The following is a 22,382-nucleotide window of genomic DNA, read 5'->3' on the forward strand; positions in this document are numbered from 1 at the left end:
CCTGATTACTGCTTCTTTTGATTTGGAAGCAGGGGTGCAGTTTGGAAGGGGGCTGTGGAAGTTGAACTGGGCTTGTTTGGAGGAGGAGGGTGTGTTTGAAGCCTTTGTGTCCTTCTTTGAGGGACTCACCTTCAGGAAGCGGTTTTTTGAGGATGCTTTGGAGTGGTGGGATTGGGCAAAGAGACGGATTGGAGGTTTTTTTAAGAAATTGGGGAGTGAGAAGGCACGGAAGAAGCGGGAGGAGAGTCGGAACTTGATAGACAGGCTGCATTTTTTGCTGCAGTGTAGAAAGATGGGAGTGGAGGTGGAAAAGGAGATAAAGGAGGTTCGGGAGGAGAGGAAGGTTTTTCTGGAGAAGCGGGGCAGGGAGATTGTCTTCCGGGCTAAGATCCAGGTGATGGAAGAGGACGAACAATGCTCCAGATTCTTTTTTAAGAAGACCTTTGGCCCAAAGAGGATTTTTCAGACTGTACTGGAAGGAGGCGAGGAGGTGTATGGGGCAAGGATGGAGGAGGCGGTCAAGGCGTTCTATGATAGATTGTATGATGGGAGTGGAGGTGGTAAGGAGGAGGAGATTGAAAATTACTGTGCTGTGGTGGAAGGAAATCTGGGTGATGAGGAAGCTGAAACTCTGTTGGATCCTGTGACGGAGGTAGAAGTGGAGGGTGTTGTGAGGAGTATGAGCAGGAACAAGACCCCAGGGGAGGATGGATAGAGTTCTATGTGAAATTCTGGCAAGTGGTGGGAAAGTATGTGGTGGAAGTGATGAAAATATGTTTTGAGAGGAAGGTGGTGTCCAGATCAATGAGGGAGGGTATAATTACATTGTTATACAAGAAAGGGGATCAAAGGGAGGTTAAGAATTGGAGGCCAATCACGTTGCTCAACTGTGATTATAAGATATTGGCAAAACTTCTGGCCAATAGACTGAGTGGTATTATTTCTGGAGTAATTGGAAAATGGCAGGTGTGTGCAGTGCCTGGCAGGCGAATCTCTGATAACCTGATCCTCTTGAGGGATCTGATATATTACGCTCAGAGCAATAACACCCCTTTGGCGGTGGCTGGCATAGATTTAGAGAAGGCGTACGATCGGGTGTCTCACAGGTATTTATTTGCTGTATTGAGGCGGATGGGCTTGCCTGGAGGTTTTGTGGCTATGGTGGAGGGTCTGTACCAGGGTGTGCAGAGTAGGATCCTGGTAAATGGCACTTTGACGGGGGCGGTGGAGGTGAGGTCCGGGGTGCGCCAGGGGTGCCCCCTGTCGCCGATTGCCTTCATTTGTGTCATGGAGCCGTTGCTGAGGCACCTGCAGAAGGACAAGGTCTTTCAAGGGATGTTTGTACCGGGCTGTGGGAATGAATGCTCCAAGGCTCTCTGCTATATGGATGATATCACGCTCTTGTGTGGGTCCGCTAGAGATCTGGGAAGGGCTGAATTGCAGCTTAAAATTTTTGGTGGAATGTCTGGTTTGAGGATTAATTGGAGTAAGAGCAAGGTTTGTGTTCTTAGCGGATCCTGTGATGTGTCCCGGAGTAGTTTGGAGAAGGTGGAGGAGTTGGATGTCCTGGGAGTCCATTTTGAGAGGAATTTAATGAATCAGGTGAATGCTGAGAGGAGTATAGGGAAGGTGGTCAAGAAGCTGGGGCTGTGGAAGATGAGGAGGCTGTCCTTATCTGGAAAGACTCTTATTGTTAAAGCGGTAGTTCTCCCTGTGTTGTTATACTTTGGTGTGATCTTTCCATTTAATAAGAGGATGTGTCAAACTGTGACCCGGATGTTATTCCAGTTCTTTTGGGGGTCCAAAATGGAGAGAGTGGCTAGGGAGGTGGTGATGAAGGCTGTGTCTTTGGGAGGTTATGACTTTCCCAATATTGCCCGGTTCCTGGAGATACAGTGGTGGTTGGTGCATTGGAAGGCCTTTGACACGGGTGGTGCTGTAGCTGCCTTAATGAGGTTTTTGATAGGATGGCCTCTGTTGAGATGGGGGTGGTGTGAGAAGGACCTTACGCGGCCCATGTCCCTAGTGTCCCCTGCATATTATCTTGGCATGGGGAAGTTTTTTAGGGACCACTCTCTGGGTGAGTTGGGGCAGGAGGCGGGGAAGAAAGAGAGTCTTTGGAGATGGTTGAGGAGGGCAGAGCTATTAACTAACATCAGGGGCTTGGGCTCGAAACAGACGGAAGATTGCTGGAGGAATATGGGAATGGTAGGGGTGACAAATAAACAGAAGGAAGTTGTATGGATGTCGTTGCATAATGTCTTGCTTACAATGGATTTCCTGAAAGGGAGAGATTTGGTGAGGAGTGAGAGGTGTCCAAGAGAAGGTTGTGGGGGAGTTGAGAATGTCAGGCACGTTTTTTGGGATTGTGGCTTTGCAAAGGAAGTGTGGAGGAGGTTGGGTGGATTTGTGCATAAGGTGGTGGGTGTTCAGAATATTACTTTTGAAGCTGGAGTGTTTGGACTAGTGGAAGGAGGGAAGGTGGTACAAAGGCGGGCGTATGTGTTTTCGGCTATTTTTAGAGAGGTGATGTGGGAGGCCCGGTGTGCTTTGCAAAAGGGGAAGTTGGATCTGTCGGAAAGTGATTGTGTTGACTGGTGTTTTGCTAGATTGTACTTTATGCTAGTGGTGGAAAGAAAGCGGATGGGAGAGGATGGTGCGAATGCGTTATGGAGGTATAGGAGGTGGTGGGAGGGGAGGCGGGAGCCTCCCTGAGAAATTGGGGTCTTTTAGCTTTTGTATTTGCCTTTTACTGTCCTAGATGATGCAAGGAACACAGCTCAGTTAAGTTCTTGTTTTTGACAGTTACTGCTGAGTAGTTGTGATTCAGTCTGATGGGAAAAAAAAAAAAAAAAAAAAAAAAAAAAATAAAAAAATCTTGATCTGGATTGTTTGACCTTGCAGCCTTCTCCTGTCCTGACCCTTGGCCTACCTGACTCTGCTCCTGGATGTTCCCCTTTAAATCTGATCTTTTGGTATTGACCCTGCGTGTGACCCGACTATCCTTTGCCTACCGTTTTGTACCTCACCGACCCGCTAGTTGCCCACCCGGCCTGTATGACTCTGATTTAGCTCATCCATCCATCCCGCAGGGATCACTAGGCTCCCTCACATCAGACCCTTAGCCCCCTGGAGCTCCTGTCAGACTCCTCTACCCCTGTTGGAGATACCTAGCAGCTGCGACCTTGTACCGGAGCGCTCCAAGTCCATCCCCACCATCAGGGGCCCTGGTGAACAAGTGCTGCGGTGCTTAGACTCCGCACTCTGGGGAGGCTCTGCCAGGGGATTGATAGAGGTGCTGTCAGGTGGTCCATTACAGCTTCTCACCAGTTTGGTTGCCACATTTCCAGTTCTCTGATATCCTTTTTTATGAACTGGTGCCCAAAGCTGAGCTATTCCAGATGAAGTCTTACTAATGATTTGTTCAGGGTCAAAATTCTTTCTCTTTTTCTTCTTTCTCTCCAGTTTTTGATGCATATTACAAGTACAACACATTTATTCAAAACATAGACAAATGATAAATTATCATAGCAATAGGTAGGGTATAGCATTCTCATATTTCAAGACACTCTCTTCTTCAAAGAAACAGAGAAAGTACAGAAGCTAAAACAATTGGCAAAAACATATCACAACTAATGCTCAGCAATACGAAGAAAATCAGCTTTAAAGTGGTCGTAAAGGCTAAAGGTTTTTCACCCTCATGCATTCTTTGCAAGAAGGTAAAAACCTGTGTACTGCTCCCCCAACAGCCCCCCACCCCATACTCACCTGAGCCCCCTCTTGATCTAGGGATGTGCATGATAACCTTTGCTCTCCCAGGACTCTCTCCTTATTGGCTTAGACATCTGTCAAATCACAGCCAGTGAGCCAATGAGAAGAGTACAGGGGGCGGGGCTGAATCACAGCTTTATGTGTCTTATATAGCTGGATACAGGAGCGGGCATACACCAGGGCCCCCTTAGCAAGTGGCTTGCTATTGGGGGCACTGGTCAAGGGGGAGGAGCCAGGTGTGCCGGCGGGGACCCGAGAAGAGAAGGATTGGGGCTGCTCTGTGCAAAACTACTGCACAGAGCAGGTAAGTGTAACATGTTTGTTATTTAAAAAAAGAAAAAAAAAGCCAAACCTTTTTAATACCACTTTAACCAGTGTGTTGTACACTTACAACCCAAGGGATCACAAACCATTGATGATAAAAACACATTGCACTAGGGGAATGCCCATCCACTACCATGCAGCAGGTCCAGGGACAACATGCTTGACAGGATCACAGGCGACAGAAAACTGACAGGTAGTGGTGTATTACCTGGACAAGATAGGGTGTCAACACACTGGTGTGCTAGCATATCTCATCTATACTTAAATATAAAACATAAAATCAACACAATGTATTCATGCTCATAATCTAAATTGATGAAAATACAGATTTGTCGTAAAGTACACTCCTACATTTACCACCACTTCAGTTTCATAAAATAGAACAGAAAAGAATCCAGAGTTTCAGATTTGGTGCCAATCGTTAGAACTTCTTTAGCGAGTATACGGGTGGTCCTCCTTAGACATCTAGATTCTGGTGTTCTCTATGCTATTCATGTGTGTTTGTGGTGTCATCAGGCCAAAGATCAACAGAGCTGCAGTCACACAATAGTGATTTGAGAAAAGTGCAAATAACTCGCATCACATTTGAAGTACTATTCAGTGTCAAAGACACCCCAAATGAGGCAAGCAGATGCCAATTTTTTTTTTGCACAAACGCAGCAAAATGTGCTGTTAAACAACACAAGAAGCTTGAAAAGGTCCATGAGCCACTTTACCACACAAATCTGCAGTTTAAAACTATAGCAGCATTAGAGGATAACTGTACTTAATTAAATCTGCAGGTTTGAGAGGATTACGTTCACCCTGCAAGAATAATATTGTACAGCAGGTTATGGCATTGAAGAATAACTGAAGGATTAACTAAAACTGCAAGCCAGAGGACTGAAACAGATTGTTTTGGACTGCAAAAAATTAGTTATAACCACTACAATTGTGTACAATTGCAGCTTGTCGGCCTGTAAGAGATTGTTTTTTTTTTTTCCAGCTGCCGGCAACCTGGACTCCATTAGTATACGCAGGAGCTTGTTCACAAATAAGCATGTGGTGAAACTGTTTTTTCGCAGATTTGTTTGCCTGTCTGAGGTGTGGACTGAATTCTCTGGCTCTTGGGGAATTTTTAATGTTTTGGGGCTGCTGTGGGTTGGAGGGTTAGGCATCGGTCTCCATGATGGGTGTATATACTGGAAAAAAAAACAAATAAGAACAGCTTCACATTTGAAAAATCATCTGTCTTTATTCCACATATGAAAGGACCATCATACAGTATAAAAACACTGTGGAGACAGAGAGAAAATCACTGCGTTTCACACAGTGAACCCAATTTTATACACATCAAATGCCAATATATCATATTATGTCAAAAACAGGTCTGCAGCTCCACACATCATCCAATTACAACACATGATTACATTTCTATCAAACCAGTAATAATAAAAAAAAAAAATCAAGAAAATTTACAGAACAAAAAAATCAGATGGGGATGTCTTAGGCGATATATAAAACAGACATCTAATAGACACCATTCGACCCCAATCGCTCAGCGGGTAGACAATTGCAATTTAAATATATCTCATTAGGAATTTGACTTCCTAATAAGATACACTATATTGCCAAAAGTATTGGGACGCCTGCCTTTACATGGACATAAACTTTGATGACATCCAAGTCTTAGTCCGTAGGGTTCAATAATGAGTTGGCCCACCCTTTGCAGCTAAAACAGCTTCAACTCTTCTGGGAAGGCTGTCCACAAGGTTTAGGAGTGTGTCTATGGGAATGTTTGACCATTTTACCAGAAGTGCATATGTGAGGTCAGGCTCTGATGTTAGATGAGAAGGCCTGGCTCGCAGTCTCCGCTCTAATTCATCCCAAAGGTGTTCCGTTGGGTTGAGGAGTCTGTGCAAGCCAGTCAACTTCCTCCACCCCAAACTCACTCATCCATGTCTTTACAGACCTTGATTTGTGCACAGTCATGTTGGGACAGGAAGGGGCCATCCCCAAACTGTTCCCAAAAAGTTGGGAGCATGAATTTTGGCCAAAATGTCTTGATATGCTGACCCCTTAAGAGTTCCCTTCACTGGAACGAAGGGGCCAAGCCCAACCCCTGAAAAACAACCCCACACCATAATCAAAATACAATATAGAGTAGCGCTATATAATAATAAAACTAAATAACAAAACTAATAAGTGCTAAGATCCTACATGGATCTTTAGGTGAATAATGGTGACAGTGAAAAAAACTCTATACATGTGAAAATTTAAATCTCCACAGTCCCTCTAATTAACACTTGAGGGATCACAAACTCATAAATCCAATGGTGCAAATAAATATGTGAATCCCTTGATAGGGATAAGATACTATGTATAAGTGATCAGTGCCACACACTTAACCACATAAATAAAAATCCTCATTAAAAAATTTTAAATGAACACACAAATAAATGATGAACAGTATTGCAAAAGTCGAAAAACTTCACACATAAGATCGTGCTCCAATTTCAAAATCATGCAAGTGATAACGTGTAAACGTGGTCACAACACAGGTGCAAATCCTCCAGTGGCCAAAATGCCCCCTCACTTCCTTACAGTGACCACACGGGCCAGCTTGATTTTAGGATCACACCACGATCCTCACAGGTATTAATTGTCACAAGTCAATCCTTTCACTCGATATCATCAATAGTGGCACTCACTCCTCTCCTTAAGGTCTGTACAGGGGACTCCTCCACCTGCACAGGGGAGTGTCCAGGACGGCCCATGTGACCTTTGGTTTAACTAGTAGTGAGCATATAAAAGAGGGAGCAGACATTTGGTCAGTTGGCTCTGAGGAAGAGGCAAGTCCTCGAAACGCGTCAGCCTTTTGGATGTCTAAACTCCCTATTGCGGACTGTTACTCAGCGCGGTGTTGATCCAGCTGTTCTTTTATGACGTGCCTTGACTATATTGTCGTTTGTGAGTACAACACCTACTTTATTTTTTATTAAACATTTTTTATGGTAATGCACTAGGCCTGTGCGCCCTCTTTTTGTTCTTTCCCCATTCAGCCACTGGTATCAGTAGTACCGCTTACTCTCCAAATAGGCTCATAATAATAAAGCATAAAGATCCTCCATAGTGTAAACTTGTTTAAGCCAAGATACCACAATAAAAAAATGCCCACTCACATGTACAATGTTAAATATTTGCTTTTCACCACACACTATAGGTGTACTTGCATGGGTAGAAAAGGTGTACCAAGATGGCGCCCACACCGGGAATGACGTCACCGTGTACCGGAAGTTCCTCCCCGCGTACCAACGTGTTGCATCACGCTACCATGTGACTTCATCAGGGTATACGCCCCATAATCCCCCCTCCACCAAACTTTCCACTTGGCACAATGCACTCATGCAAGTACTGTTCTGCTGCCAACCGTCAAATCCAGACATGTCCATTGGATTGCCAGACAGAGAGGTGTGATTTGTCACCCCAGAGAATACTTCTCCACTGCTCTAGAGTCCAGTGGTGGAGAGCTTTACACCACTGCATCCAACCCTTTGCATTGCACTTGGTGATGTAAGGCTTGGATGCAGCTGCTCGGCAATGGAAACCCATTCCATGAAGCTCTCTACGCACTGTTGTACTAATCTGAAGGCCACATAATGTTTGGAGGTCTTTAGCTATTGACTCTGCAGACAGCTGGCAACTTCTGCACACTGTGCGCTTCAGCATGCGCTGACCCCGCTCTGTCATTTTACTGTTCTCAGTTACCTATCCCGTTACCACACTTGAATCCCCTGAGCGCCTGAGAATGACCCATTCTTTCAAAAATGTTTGTAGAAGCAGTCTGCATGCCTTTGTGCTTGATTTTGTATACCTGTGGCCATGGAGGTGATTGGAACACCTGAATCCAATGATTTGGAGGGGTGTCCCAATGGTTTTGGCAATATTGTGTGTGTGTGTGTGTGTGTGTGTGTGTATAAAATGTATATATACTCATCGGCCATGTTATTAGGTACACCTTACTAGTGCCAAGAAAATATCCCACACCATTACACCACCAGCCTGAACCGTTGATACAAGGCAGGATGGATCCATGCTGTTTACGATACCCTACTATCTGAATGTCGCAGCAACCAGTCTGCCTATTCTCCTCTGACATCAAACAAGGCATTTTCGTCCACACAACTGCCCCTCACTGGATATTTTCTCATTTTCGGACTGTTCTCTGTAAACCTTAGAGATGGTTGTGCGTGAAAATCCCAGTAGATCAGTTCTGGCACCAACAAGCATGCCACGTTCAAAGTCACTTATATCTCATTTCTCCTCCATTCTGATGTTTGGTTTGAACTTCAGCAAGTTGTCTTCATCACATCGATATGCCTAAATGCATTAAGTTACTGCCATGTGATTGGCTAATTTAGCAGTTTGTGTTACCAAGCAATTGAACAAGTGTACCTAATAAAGTGGCCGATGAGTGTATGTACACACACACACTGTGTATATACAGTGTGTTTCAAAAAAAATTACCTGATTTTAAAACCTTATATCTGTGTAACAATGCATCGCCCGTGACTAAAACCTGTACTACTTGAACAGGCGTGGCCTAGTTTTTCAAATGACGCTAGATGTCACTACTAGCACCCAAATAGAAACTAACCTCAGTTGTTAACAAGATGGCGTCTATGCAACAGAAGGTATTTTGTGTTCTCCAATTTAGCAAGACTGAGTTCGTAATAGCTGTGCAGTGTTTGTTTATACCAACGGCGAATGACAAAAACAATTTGAAGAATCAGTGTGTTTATGTAGGTGGAAGAGTTCAGATAACAACAGATTCTTTCTGCGGTTTTTAGTGGTGAAGCAACTAGACTTTAATCTAAGTGGTAAAGTTTTGCGTCACAGTTTTCGCATATGGGGACTTGAGAAGCCACACGAACTTGTACAGCATGAGCAAGATTCACCAAAAATGTATGTGTTTTTGTGTTTCATTTACAAAGATGGCCCTTTCTTTTTTGAGGGACACACTGTTTCAGAACATTCTTATCTTGAAATGTTGAAGGACTGGTTTTTCCCATAACTTAATGAAGACTGAAGATTTCATTTTTCAGCAAGACGGAGCACCGCCACATTGGCACAACCAAGTTCGTTGGTTTCTAAATAAAACATTGCCTCAATGTTGGGATAGGTCACACGGGATCCCAAGACTTGGCACTACACTCTTAGACCCAAGATCTCCAGACATTACACCCTGTGACTTTTTCTTTTGGGGATATATAACCCAGCGTGTTTATGTTCTACCATTACCCGCTGACTTGGATGAGCTAAAACGGAATTACGGCTGCAGTAACTTTTGAAGAAGACACCCTCAGATGCGTTGGGGACGAATTCAGCTATCATCTTGATGTTATCCGTGCAGCAGGTGGAGGGCACATAGAGCATTTATAACCTAGTGAGTGAAACTTGAGGACTTACTCAATAGTTTGTAATTTGGTATGTAACTGTAACACATTTTCGTTATTAAAATCTTGACGCCGAGCGTACGCAAATATGTGGCCACTTGCCGGCTGGGCCTTGATGCTGAGCTGCCATATACTTGGGTACTGTTTGTAAACAAATGTGCTGAGCACGTTCGCTCTGCGTGCTCCCAGCACATGCGTTGGCATCCCACGGATAGGTCCCAATCTCTCCTTGTGATTGGGACCTTTCTGATCATGTGACAGCCAATGATGGCAGTCACAGCTAGTCATGGCGGCTACATGACCCTAAACCCTTCCCAGCGTCAGAAACCTCTTAAAGGGTCGGGTGTCCCCGTCGTGATAGGGGTTAAATATATTTAAAATCTGTTTGTGAATTGGACTTAACAGCTTACCACATGTTTTTTTTTTTCTGTGATATTTACAGACACATTTTTATTTTTTGCCTTAACCACTTGCCCTCCTGAGGATTTACCCCCCTTCCTGACTGGGCCTTTTTTTTGCTTTTGGGCGCTACACAATTTCAACTGGTAATTGCACAGTCATGCAATACTGCACCCAAACTAAATTTATGGCCTTTTTTCACACAAATAGAGCTTTCTTTCCGTGGTATTTGATCACCTGTGCGCGTTTTCATTTTTTGCGCTACAAACAAAGGCCAAAAATTTTGAAAAAAAACCCCAATATTTTTTACTTTCGGCTATAACAAATATATAGTAAACTCAAAGCTAGTCATAAAGTTAGGCCAAAATGTATTTTACTACATATTTTTGGTAAAAAAAATCCCAATAAGTGTATATTGATTGCTTTGTGTGAAAGTTATAGCGTCAACAAACTATGGTATAGATATTGCAATTTACGACATTTTTTGCTATACAGTGCTGCACTAGTTTAACTGACAATTACACAGTCATGCAATACTGTACATAGATGAAATTTATGTCCTTTTTTCCCACACAAATAGAGCTTTCTTTTGGTGGTTTTTGATCACCTGTGCGCTTTTTATTTTTCTTGCTATAAACAAAAAAAGACTGAAAATTATGAAAAAAATATTTTCTCATTTCTGTCTTTAAAAAATATCCAAAAAACTCAAATTTCATAATAAATTTAGGTCAAAATGTATTTTGCCACATGTCTTTGGTAAACAAAAACCTAATAATTGCATATTAATTGGTTTGTGTGAAAGTTCTACAAACTATGATATAGATAATGGCATTTACATAGCTTTTACTTTCTGACTGCCCATCACATTTCTTGAGGTGCTAAAATACCAGGAGGGTACAAACACTCCCAAATGACCCAAAGTAGAAACCCTAAGCTACAGTGGGGCAAAAAAGTATTTAGTCAGCCACCAATTGTGCAAGTTCTCCCACTTAAAAAGATGAGACAGGCCTGTAATTGGCATCATAGGTAGACCTCAACTATGAGAGACAAAATGAGAAAAAAAATCCAGACAATCACATTGGTTGATTTGGAAAGAATTTATTTGCAAATTATGGTGGAAAATAAGTATTTGGTCAATATCAAAAGTTCATCTCAATACTTTGTTATATATCCTTTGTTGGCAATGACAGAGGTCAAACGTTTCCTGTAAGTCTTCACAAGGTTGGCACACACTGTTGCTGGTATGTTGGCCCATTCCTCCATGCAGATCTCCTCTAGAGCAGTGATGTTTTGGGGCTGTCGCTGGGCAACACGGACTTTCAACTCCCTCCAAAGATTTTCTATGGGGTTGAGATCTGGAGACTGGCTAGGCCACTCCAGGACCTTGAAATGCTTCTTATGAAGCCACTCCTTTGTTGCCCGGGCAGTATGTTTGGGATCATTGTCATGTTGGAAGACCCAGCCACGTTTCATCTTCAATGCTGATGGAAGGAGGTTTGCACTCAAAATCTCACGATACATGGCCCCATTCATTCTGTCATGCACATGGATCGGTCGGCCTGGTCCCTTTGCGGAGAAACAGCCCCAGAGCATGATGTTGCCACCCCCATGCTTCACAGTAGGTATGGTGTTCTTTGGATGCAACTCAGCATTCTCTCTCCTCCAAACACGACGAGTTGTGTTTCTACCAAATAGTTCTATTTTGGTTTCATCTGACCATATGACATTCTCCCAGTCCTCTTCATGATCATTCAAATGCTCTCTAGCAAACTTCAGGCGGGCCCGGACATGTACTGGCTTAAGCAGGGGGACACGTCTGGCACTGCAGGATCTGAGTCCCTGGCGGCGTAGTGTGTTACTGATGGTAGCCTTTGTTACGTTTATCCCAGCTCTCTGCAGGTCATTCACTAGGTCCCCCCCGTGTGGTCCTGGATTTTTGCTGACCGTTCTTGTGATCATTTTGACCCCACGAGGTGAGATCTTGCGTGGAGCCCCAGATCGAGGGAGATTATCAGTGGTCTTGTATGTCTTCCATTTTCTAATCATTGCTCCCACCGTTGATTTGTTCACACCAAGCTGCTTGCCCATTGCAGATTCAGTCTTCCCAGCCTGGTGCAGGTCTACAATTTTGTTTCTGGTGTCCTTCGACAGCTCTTTGGTCTTCACCTCAGTGGAGTTTGGAGTGTGACTGTTTGAGGTTGTGGACAGGTGTCTTTTATACTGATAACAAGTTCAAACATGTGCCATTGATACAGGTAATGAGTGCAGGACAGAGGAGCCTCTTAAAGAAGAAGGTACAGGTCTATGAGAGCCAGAAATCTTGCTTGTTTGTAGGTGACCAAATACTTATTTTCCACCATAATTTGCAAATAAATTCTTTCCAAATCAACCAATGTGATTGTCTGGATTTTTTTTCTCATTTTGTCTCTCATAGTTGAGGTCTACCTATGATGCCAATTACAGGCCTCTCTCATCCTTTTAAGTGGGAGAACTTGCACAATTGGTGGCTGACTAAATACTTTTTTGCCCCACTGTATCTGCTGAGAGGCATGTTGAGTCCATGGAAGATTTTTTTTTTTTTCCACAAGTTTCTGGAAAATGACAAAAAAACGTTTTTTTTCTTTTTTACTCAACGTTGTCACTTAAATTATAGATTGCTCACATAAGCCATGGGTATATGTGGAATTACACCCCAAAATACATTCTGTTACTTCTGAGTATGGGGATACCACATGTGTGAGAATTTTTGGGCACCTAGCCACATACAGGAGCCTGAAATCCAATGACCACTTTGAAAGCCTGAAGGTGCGTAACTTCCTCATTTCACTTCCTCTCTACCTATCACAGTTTCGGAGGCCCTGAAATGCCAGGATAGCACCAAACAACCCCCCCCCCCAAATGACCCCTTTTTTGGAAAGTAGACACCCCAAACAATTTGATAAGAAGCATGGTGAGTATTTTGCAGATCTCATTTTTTTTCTCACAAGGTTTTGAAATATAACAAAAGAAAAGAAAAAATATGTTTTTATTTTCTTTCTCCCTTGTGGCAACAAATGAGATTTGCAAAATACTCAGCATGCTTCTTATCAAATTGCTTGGGGTGTCTACTTTCCAAAAAAAGGGGTCATTTGGGTGGGGTTTGGTGCTATCCTGGCATTTCAAGACCTCCGAAACTGTGATAGGTAGTCAGGAAGTGTAATGAGGAAATAAAGCCCTTTTTAAAAGCCTGAAGGTGCTTATTGGATTTTGGGGTCCTGTGCTTGGCGAGACTGCCAAAAAGTCTCTCACATGTGGTAATCCCATACTTGGGAGAAGTAGCAGAATGTATTTTGGGGATTATTTCCACATATACCCATGGCATGTGTGAGCAATAAATCATTTAAATTACAATTTTGTGTGGACAGAAAAATTCTTCTATTGACTCAACATGCCTCTCAGCAAATAGTTTGGGGTGTATACTTTCCAAAAAGGGGTCATTTTGTGGGGTGGGGGCATTTTATGCCCAGGATTAGAAGTTTATGCCACACATCACTCACTCTTCTAACTACCTGAAGACCAAACCTTTTCTGACACTTTTTGTTCACATGAAAAAAAAATCTGTATTTTTGCTAGGAAATTACTTTGAACCCCCAAACATTATATATTTTTTTTAAAGCAGACACCCTAGTAATTTTTTATGTCACATTGTACTTGCACAGTGATTTTTCAAACACAAATCTTTTGAAAAAAATACACTTTTTTACTTATAATGCACAAAAACACAATATATTGGCCAAATATTTGGTAAAACAAAAGATGATGGTATGCTGAGTAAATTGATACCAAGCAAGACATGCTTTAAAACTGTGCATGCCCCGTGCAATGGCGACAAACTGCATACATTTTTAATATCCATAGGTAACACTTTAAAAGCCTTTACAAGTTACCATTTTAGATTTACAGAGGAAGTCTAGTGCTAGAATTACTGCCCTTGATCTGACGTTCACAGCGATACCTTATGTGCATGGTGAAACTGCTGTTTACATACTGGCACGGGGTCAACGCTTGCGCACGTGCGTGGGTGTTTTTGTTGTTTTTTTTTTTTATTTTGATTTGACCAGCTTGCAGGCATCATCCTGGTATAACCACTCAAAGTCCAGTGATGTACCAGTACGTCGCTGGTCCTTGTTGGGTGTATATGCTATGTTCTTTTTTTTTTTTTTTTATGTAGCCTGTGGGCTGAATGGAAAAAAAGAGAAGAAATCTCTGCAAGAAAAAGTGTTATGGTGGTATACCCACCATTAGAATATACCGCCCTGCATCCACCCACTTCTAATGGTGGGCACACATGAAATGTTCTTTTTTTGTCTTTCAGCTGGTCAGTGTGGATGAAGAAATCTCTGGCAAAAATGTTTTTTGTAAATATATACCGAAGCATAAGGGCCATCCACCCACTGGCCACCCCAGGTCCCCATGCTTCAGCATATATGCTCTTTTTTTAACTGCGGATATAAAATCTCATCCAACAGTACTGCACACACCTACTTTTGTAATTTCTGAGAGCAAGACCCTGTTGCTATCAGAATAAACAAGTCGGTGCTGCAGCTGAATGGCATTCCTGCAAAGAAAACAGCAATAGTTAATAAAACAACTTTTTTATTGAAATATGTGCTAAAAAATATTATACAATATAAATGCCTAAGCATTAGAGCCATCCACCCACTGGCTACTTTAGGCCTTATGCTTTGGCATATATGCTCTTTTTTTAACTGTGGATGAAAAATCTCATCCAACAGCGCTGCACACACTGACTTTTGTATATTCTGAGAGCAAGTGCCTGTTGCTGTCAGAATAAACAAGGTCGGTGTTGCAGCTGAATGGCATTCTTGCAAAGAAAACCATAAAATCATAACAGTAGAGCAGTAACAACGACAACAAAAAAAATAAACTATTTTTGGTTTTAAAAATTTTTTTTTTTTTTTTTTGTACTTGTACTTCCTATTTTTTATGGTTTTCTTTTTACTTTTTTTTTTTAACTTGAACTTAAACTATATTGTAGGGTCTCTCAAAATGCGATAGCCAGTTTCCCTGACTACCTAACATCTTTCAAGACCCTGTGCAAATATGTGCCCTGAACTGTGCCATGCTGTACCCTATACTAATACTCCACTAGTGTGTGGTAGCGACGGAAGCAGTCCTTGAGGCAGAGACCAAGTTGGCCAAAACAGGACCAAAAAAGCGGGTGTCACACCTAATTCCATGTCTGCTACAGATGCATCTTTTTTGGGGTGTCCTTTGGGTTGGGGTACCAGGAATGGCATTGGGGAAAATGTCTCTCGTGCAGCCGGCTAACTGCATCTGTGTTGAGGGTTTGGGCTACAGCACCTTCTGGATACAAAAGGGCCGTGATGAACTCTTCCTAGAATTTTAGGAAGGATCCACTTTGTCCAGTTGCTTTGTAAAGCACAAAAGCATTATATAGATCCAATTGAAATAGACACTTTTTTGTACCAGTGTCTGGCTTTTCAGGAAACTAAGTTCGGCTTCATCATCTAGTTGTTTAAGTCCTCCCCTCCCATGTTAAGGTTATAGTTGTGGACACAGAGGGGCTTCTCAACAACACCAGCTACCGTGGCAATTTGGATGGTTGTGTCTGCGTGAGTGAAAGTCAAGACAAAAACATCCCGTTTGTCCTTCCACTTCACTGCGAGCAATTCCTCATTTCTCAAGCAGGCTTTTCCCCCCTTTCTAAGATGGGTATTTAAAAGCCGTTGGGGGGAACCCTGGCGATTAGGTCGCTCGGTGCCACATGCGCCAATTCCAAGATTGTACAAATGTCTAAATAGTGGCACGCTTGAATAAACATTGTCCAAGTGGTACCCCATATGGAAAAAGGATGACAAGTCCCAAACTATCTTGCCACTGCTCCCCATGTAGTCTGGGCATCCGGGGGGCTCAAGGTGACTGTCTTTTCCCTCGTAAATCCGAAACTTATATGTATAGTATCCCAACCACGGCACCACCTGCCTGGAGTTTGCATGTTCTCCCTGTGCCTGCGTGGGTTTCCTCTGGGTACTCCGGTTTCCTCCCACACTCCAAAGACATGCTGGTAAGTTCATTGGCTCCTGTCTAAATTGGCCCTAGTATGTGTATGTATGAATGTGAGTTAGGGACCTTAGATTGTATGAATGTGAGTTAGAGACCTTAGATTGTATACCCCTTGAGGGTTAGGGATTGATGTGAATGTACAATATATATATGTAAAGCGCTGCGTAAATTGACGGCGCTATATAAGTACCTGAAATAGATAAATATAGCCTGCTGCCCTCTCACATGTGTTACTGTATACATCTTGACCCCATATCTGGAACGCTTGCTGGGGAGAAATTGTTTGAATGCAAGGCGGCCAGAAAAGTTAATGAAGGACTCATCAACACAGATGTTTTGCTGGGGAGTATAGACATCTGCAAATTTTTGGTTAAGGTGATTTATGAGGGGAAGAATTTTGTGGAGCCAATTCAGGGTCACCCCGAGGAGTGTATTGTCATTGAAATGCATAAAACGCATTATACTCCGGGAAAAAAGTGAAGTCTTCAAAAGATTCATTATGCCTCCTAAAAATACCTCAGGGTGTTTGCTTTCCAAAAAGCATTCATTTTGTGGGTGGTTGTACTGTCCTGGTGCTCCAGGGCCTCCAAAAATGTGAAAGGTAGTCAGGAAAATAGATGTATGCAATTATAAGAGTGCCCATGATGTGTGTTAGAAATATTTTAATTGAGAACTTTCTGAAAATCCATTTTCATTTTCTTTCCTGAATTTTCCAAAAACTTTTGGCAAAAAAAGACATTTTCAAAAGACTCACTATGCCTGTCAGAAAATACCTTGGAGTGTTTTTGCTTTCCAAAATGGGGTCGTTTTATTGGTGTTTCCACTGTCCTGGCTCCCCAGGGCCTCCAAACGTGATTGGTAGTCAGGAAATTAGATGCGCAACGTGTGTGTAATTTATGCTCCTGGAAAGCTAAAGGTGCTCCTTTTAATTTTGGTCTCTTCTAAGACTCTAGGCTGTGAAAAAGTCTCACATACATGGTATCCCCATACTCAGGAGACATAACAGAATATGTTTTGAGGTGTAATTATAAGTGTGCCTATGCTGTGTGTTAGAAATAACTTGTTAAAAATGACAACTTTCTGAAAAAAAAAAAATTTAATTTCTTCATTTTCTAAAAAATTGTGACAAAAAATACAGCTTCCAAAAACTCATCATGCATTATACTAAATACGTTGGGCTGTCTGCTTTCCAAAAAGGGGTGTTTGGGGATATTTGTTCTGCCCTGGCATTTTAGGGCTTCATGAAATGAGATAGGCAGCCAGTAAATCAAAAATGATTTTTAAATGTAAATACCATAGTTTTTAGACTCTATAACTTTTACAATGACTTGGGTTATTTTTCCTAAGGAAATTTAGCAGGATTTGAAAAACTCTGTTTTGTGTCGAAAATGCATGGTATTTTTTACTTATATAGCAAAAAAATAAAAAATAAAACAATAGTGAATAAATGCTACCAAAGAGATCTCGATCTGTCTAAAAAAAAAAAAAAGATTAAAAAACTGTATTTGGGTAAGGTGTGACTGAGTAAGTCTTTCAAAGTGTGAGAGCACAGAAAGCTGAAAATTGGTCTGGACAGGAAGGGGGTGAAAGTGTCCAGTATTGAAGTAGTTAAAAAAATGAATAGTGCGATATGCTGTGATATTGTTGCATTGGCACTGCAGGCATCCCACAGCACATCATCTGCTGCGATTAAATGCAACAACCGGATGTGACAAGACCCTAAGGATAGGTTCACACAGCAAAATACACGCCAGCACATGTCTGACATTTGCTGACAGTTTGCGGTGCAGTTGTGTGTGTCCTGCGATTGTGTTTTTATGCACTTTGCAGAGTTTTTATTTTTTTGCTACTTTTCTGATAACAGTAACATGACTTTCTTTTGACACAACAAATACCGCAGTGTCACGACTCATTGTGAACTGACACAGTAGAGACTGAGGCTTTTTGCCCTGCCCATGCGTTGGAACTGCATTGACTTGTGCAGCCCAAACATTGCAGTGTGAATAATCCCCTACACATATCTATGGGGACACAGGCAGGTTTGGAACCTTCTTCACTATACTCTGTGCTGAATTTTACTGATGGAGATTGTCCAGCTTGAGTCTCCTGTATGGAGAAAGGGAAGGATCAGCTTCAGTTCGCACTGTGAACCACATGTGAATTGCACAGCATTCTTGTGCAAATCACATGCTATTCTGCGCAGTGTGATTTGAGTGCATCCATTTTAAAGTGTTACTAAACCACCAACAGTAAAATCAGTCTGTATGTGCAGTAAAGCATGCTTGTTATACTCACTGTGGAACCTAAGGGGTTAATCCTCTGTATTGTGTAAAAAGGCCATTTGATCCTGTCTTCACTGGTCCTCCTCTTGTTCAAATGCCCAAATCTTATCTCCTGATAAGACAGAACTGAACCCATGGCCCTTCTGCACATGTTCAGTTTAGTGTGTATTGCTAGAGAGGTTTTTTTTTTTCCTTGGGAGAGTGCATGTGATCAGCACAGGGTCAATGAGCCCTGTCCAGACAGAGATCAGGGGTTCTGCATCCTCCTAGAGCAGAAAGAAAACTCCTACAAGCTATAACCAGTGCTTTGCTGAAGTCACAAGACTTCTCTAACTGCTGATGAGAAAAGGTATTTAGCAGTTTATATTTACTAAAATAATTACTTTTCCATGTGGTGTGTATTGTGGGAGCAGGGGCGGACTGACAACTCATGGGGCCCCCTGGCAATAGGGGATCATGGGGCCCCTGTGTCCTTGCCCAAACTCAAAGCCTATGAAAAATGTACCAGGGGCATCTCATGGGCCCCCCTACTGACCCCGGGCCCTCGGGCAGCACCCGAGTTTCCAAATGGTCAGTCCACCCCTGTGTGGGAGACCAGATATAGTGAATGCAGGGTCCTGGGTTTAGTAACACTTTAAGGACTCAAGTTGCACAGCATCTGCATCAAAAAGGTGCAGGCAGTTTTTTTGTAAAATTTGCACTGGAACTGGATCACAGGTGTGTTTATAACCATTGTGATCTGGTCCAGGCAAAAGCATTGCATTTACGACCTGCTTTAGGGTGTCATTACCTTTCCACTGACACCTTCAGCAAATCGCAGAACAAAGTGCAACTGCTTTGTAGTGCAGGAAATGCACAGGAATTGCTGCGTTTCCCACACCACATCAGTAGTGAACTAGGGCTTAAGAGTCCTGCTGAGACGGTGCTATCCTTGTTATGTCTGTGGACAGGTCTCCCTGCTTATTATGTAAAGAAATGTGTACATCAGGCACTGCAGATCGGGGCTGGGAGGAAGGGTGGGCTACCCTGGGCGTAGTGGTTTATTGCAGGAATGGTGCACCTTGTGCCGAGTTCCTTCTGTGACACGGCTGACAGGAGTGACAGCAGCATCACTACTCCTGTCAGCCCAGTGCTGGGAGCAACAAGGGGAGAGCCGGGAGGAGGTGCTGTTTGCGCACCCCTTAAGCTTGCACATCATGAACGGGGGAATATTTTGGCCCAGGGTGTTGGGTGACCTTGTCCCAGCACTGCTGCAAATTACACAGCTAGATACACCAAGTACATTCCAGCCTTCGCAGGGACAGTGTGATGCCAGGCTCTGAGAGGTGTACTGATACAGTGTGGAGGTGATTCCCTCGGTCTCCGCTAGTCTGCAGTGTTGAGTTCACGGTTCTGATTCTTCGCCTGGGATGACGTCACGAAGTGTCGCTGCAAGGAGGCAGCAGTGATCGGACATGGCAGTCTCTGGTACTGAGCCGTGATCTTCCCACCGATCCCCGACTCGTCTGTGCGAAGGGATCCTCCATGGAAGAGGCGGCGGACCCCTACCTCCCTTACGATGGGGGTGGTGATGACATACCACTGCGGGAGCTCCATAAGAGAGGTATGATCGGCGGTATGGAGGCTGTTCTCTGTGATCACAGGCTGATCGCTTATGTTGCCTTGGTGTAAAAATGGCGATCCGCTGATGACTGTGCTCGGTCATATGTGGGATCACCCGAGTGGCGGAGTCCCCGGATCTTTGATCTACCTCCCCCGGCCCTGTATTATGTATGGGGGGAGGCGGATAAGAGCGGCCCCGGGTACAGCACTGGGATCATCGGGGCAGCTCAATCGATTCACACTGAGCCCAGTCCTGTCCATGGCACAGCTCCCTCCCCTCCTCTTCTGTGCTCCCTGCCATCACATTCTGGAGTCTGGATTGCCTTGGCACCATTAGGGTGGATGACAGGACAAGACTTCCCAGGCCAGCTCCTGGAGGGCTCATTCACAATTAAACTGATGGTGTGCTACACGTTCTGTTCACATCACAAGACCTCATTTACACCAGCTTCAAAATGTGGCATTGGACATGCTTTTTCAAAGGTCTCTAAATCAATCAATGCCCCTGTCACTGAAATGGTTAGCTTACGCTCCTGTTTACACATTGCCTTTGCTTCAAAAATAATACCCCCATGTCACTTTCTTGGTGCCTCAAAGTGTCTCTAAAGCCTCCATAGAAGTCTGACAGCTTGCTAACAGCTCCTGCAGTTTTTGAGTGCCTTTTATTTAAAGTTAGCTTTGCTTTGTTTTGGAGGTATTGCAGGTATGCGATATCCCAGGATGCACTGGGTAACCAACAAGCCAACCAGAAAGACTTCATCAGCAGGCACATCCGTTCCATGTGTATAGTTTCTGGAAGTGTCTGGTGCAGTGTGGAGCAGCAGGAAGGTGAGTGGGCTCTGGATTGGAGCGGAGCAACTAGGATGTGGCATAGGTGTGTAACATGGGAACACTATAGTGGAAGGAGAGCTGGGGCTGAAGAGAGAGAGGACTAACTGGCAGAGGATCAGCAGAGCTGGGGGACCGGATCAGGAGAAACTAGAAATGTCATGTGGTGTAAGGGATCTGCTGAGCTGGGGCTCTACTGGGCCCCTTTAAAACAAAATGAAAATCAACACACGGCATTTGCCAAGCTTCATTAAAGCATAAAAAAAGCATGTTCAAGCGGTAGGCTCTTTAATGTGTGTTGAAGGAAGTATAAATGAGCCCTAATGCGGTGTTCTGATTTTACACGGCACATCACATCTCACCACAGTATAACACAACACACCGCAGTGCAGAGTGTTAGATGAAGTGCTATTTTAGGACACTTCAATAAAGTAATAAAAAGAGAAAAAAACTAGGAGCCCATTCATACATGTGTGATCACTGGTATTTTTCTACATTTGATTATTACCAATGATAAGATCAGGTGTATTCAGACAAATGTCCAAACACACCTGAGCTCATGCCAGATCATCCAAACCCACTTGAGCTATCCCGCCAGGAGGCTATCAAAACAGCCAATCATAGGCATATATGTAGCTGTGGGGCAGGGAGTGCCTCCGCTACCTATGATTGGCTTCCTGACGGGATAGTGCAAATGAGTTCAGACTTGTGTCCAAACATGAGCAAATACAGGAGGTCAGTTACTCAGCACAGGCGCCATACAGAGAATTGTAAGCATTCTCTGATTTGAACGACGTCACATCTCCACCTCATTCAATCAGACAACGCTTTGCATTTGTTCAGAAAATGCAAAGCATTCACTTAATAGCGCCCATGCTGAGTAACTGACCTCCTGTATTCACAATGCAGGAGAGCAGCCTTATGGTACGGAACCCATAAGCAAGATCACGCGAGTATTTGTGTCTGAGTTCAGCTTCCAGGTTGATCAGCCAGGTATGTAATATATATAGTTAGGCTTAGAGGTAACTATTAGGACTAGATCCAATGTGCCTAACATTTAACTCTAACCCTAACATGCGGCTTTGGACACATAAAGGTTCCTGCACTACTTTGATGTGACTGTGATGTTATTTGAGTGCCAGAAAGTGTAAAGCCGCACTACATGAACAGAATTGTCATACTTTCCTATTAGCAAAAAAAAAAACAAAACAAAGCAAAACGCATAAAAGCCACAACACTTGAGTTTTTGGTGCGGGTCTATTGAAGTCTATTACACACAAAACCCAATCTGCTATGGAAAATGTCCCTGACCCTTACCACAAAATGCACCGGCTCAAAATGCACAGTTGTGAACTAGATCCATAGGATACTATGTTAAATGGACTGTGCGTTCTGTAAAACTCACTAACAAAACGCACAGGTGTGAAACAAGGGTAAGAAAGGAACACTTAAGATTTTATACAAGCAACGCCAAAATTATATACCTCCAAAACTTATTTAGAGGCTCTCATGGGTCTTGCAGAGGAGGAAGATCAAAAACAGCAGTGTTTTTATCATCAATGTTTCGATGAAGCTCAGCCCATCTACCTCAACTGTTAAAAAAAATCCAGAAAAAACACATGATACAAATGTTATAAATTGAGTTGTAGTTCAG

The 22,382-nt window shown here is 43.2% G+C and overlaps 1 protein-coding gene across 4 annotated transcripts in view; it reads left to right on the top strand.

The window, feature by feature from the left end:
- CLCN3 (Cl-/H+ antiporter 3) overlaps positions 1-22,382 on the top strand; it is a 132,279-nt gene that overhangs the window by 39,984 nt on the left and 69,913 nt on the right. For 2 of the 4 annotated variants that reach the window (XM_089684024.1, XM_089684027.1), the window contains exon 1: positions 19,712-19,901. The exons of the other annotated variants lie outside the window; for them this stretch is intronic. In XM_089684024.1, coding sequence (XP_089540150.1) covers positions 19,823-19,901 — 79 coding nt within the window. In that variant the 5' untranslated portion in view covers positions 19,712-19,822. Of the gene's footprint in view, positions 1-19,711; positions 19,902-22,382 lie in introns of those variants that run through there. 4 annotated transcript variants of the gene reach the window in all.

This window comes from Staurois parvus, unplaced genomic scaffold, assembly GCF_062004578.1.
Source record: "Staurois parvus isolate SC_StPar_1 unplaced genomic scaffold, SC_StPar_1.0 ptg000334l, whole genome shotgun sequence".
In the NCBI taxonomy this organism is placed as follows: Eukaryota; Metazoa; Chordata; class Amphibia; order Anura; family Ranidae; genus Staurois; species Staurois parvus.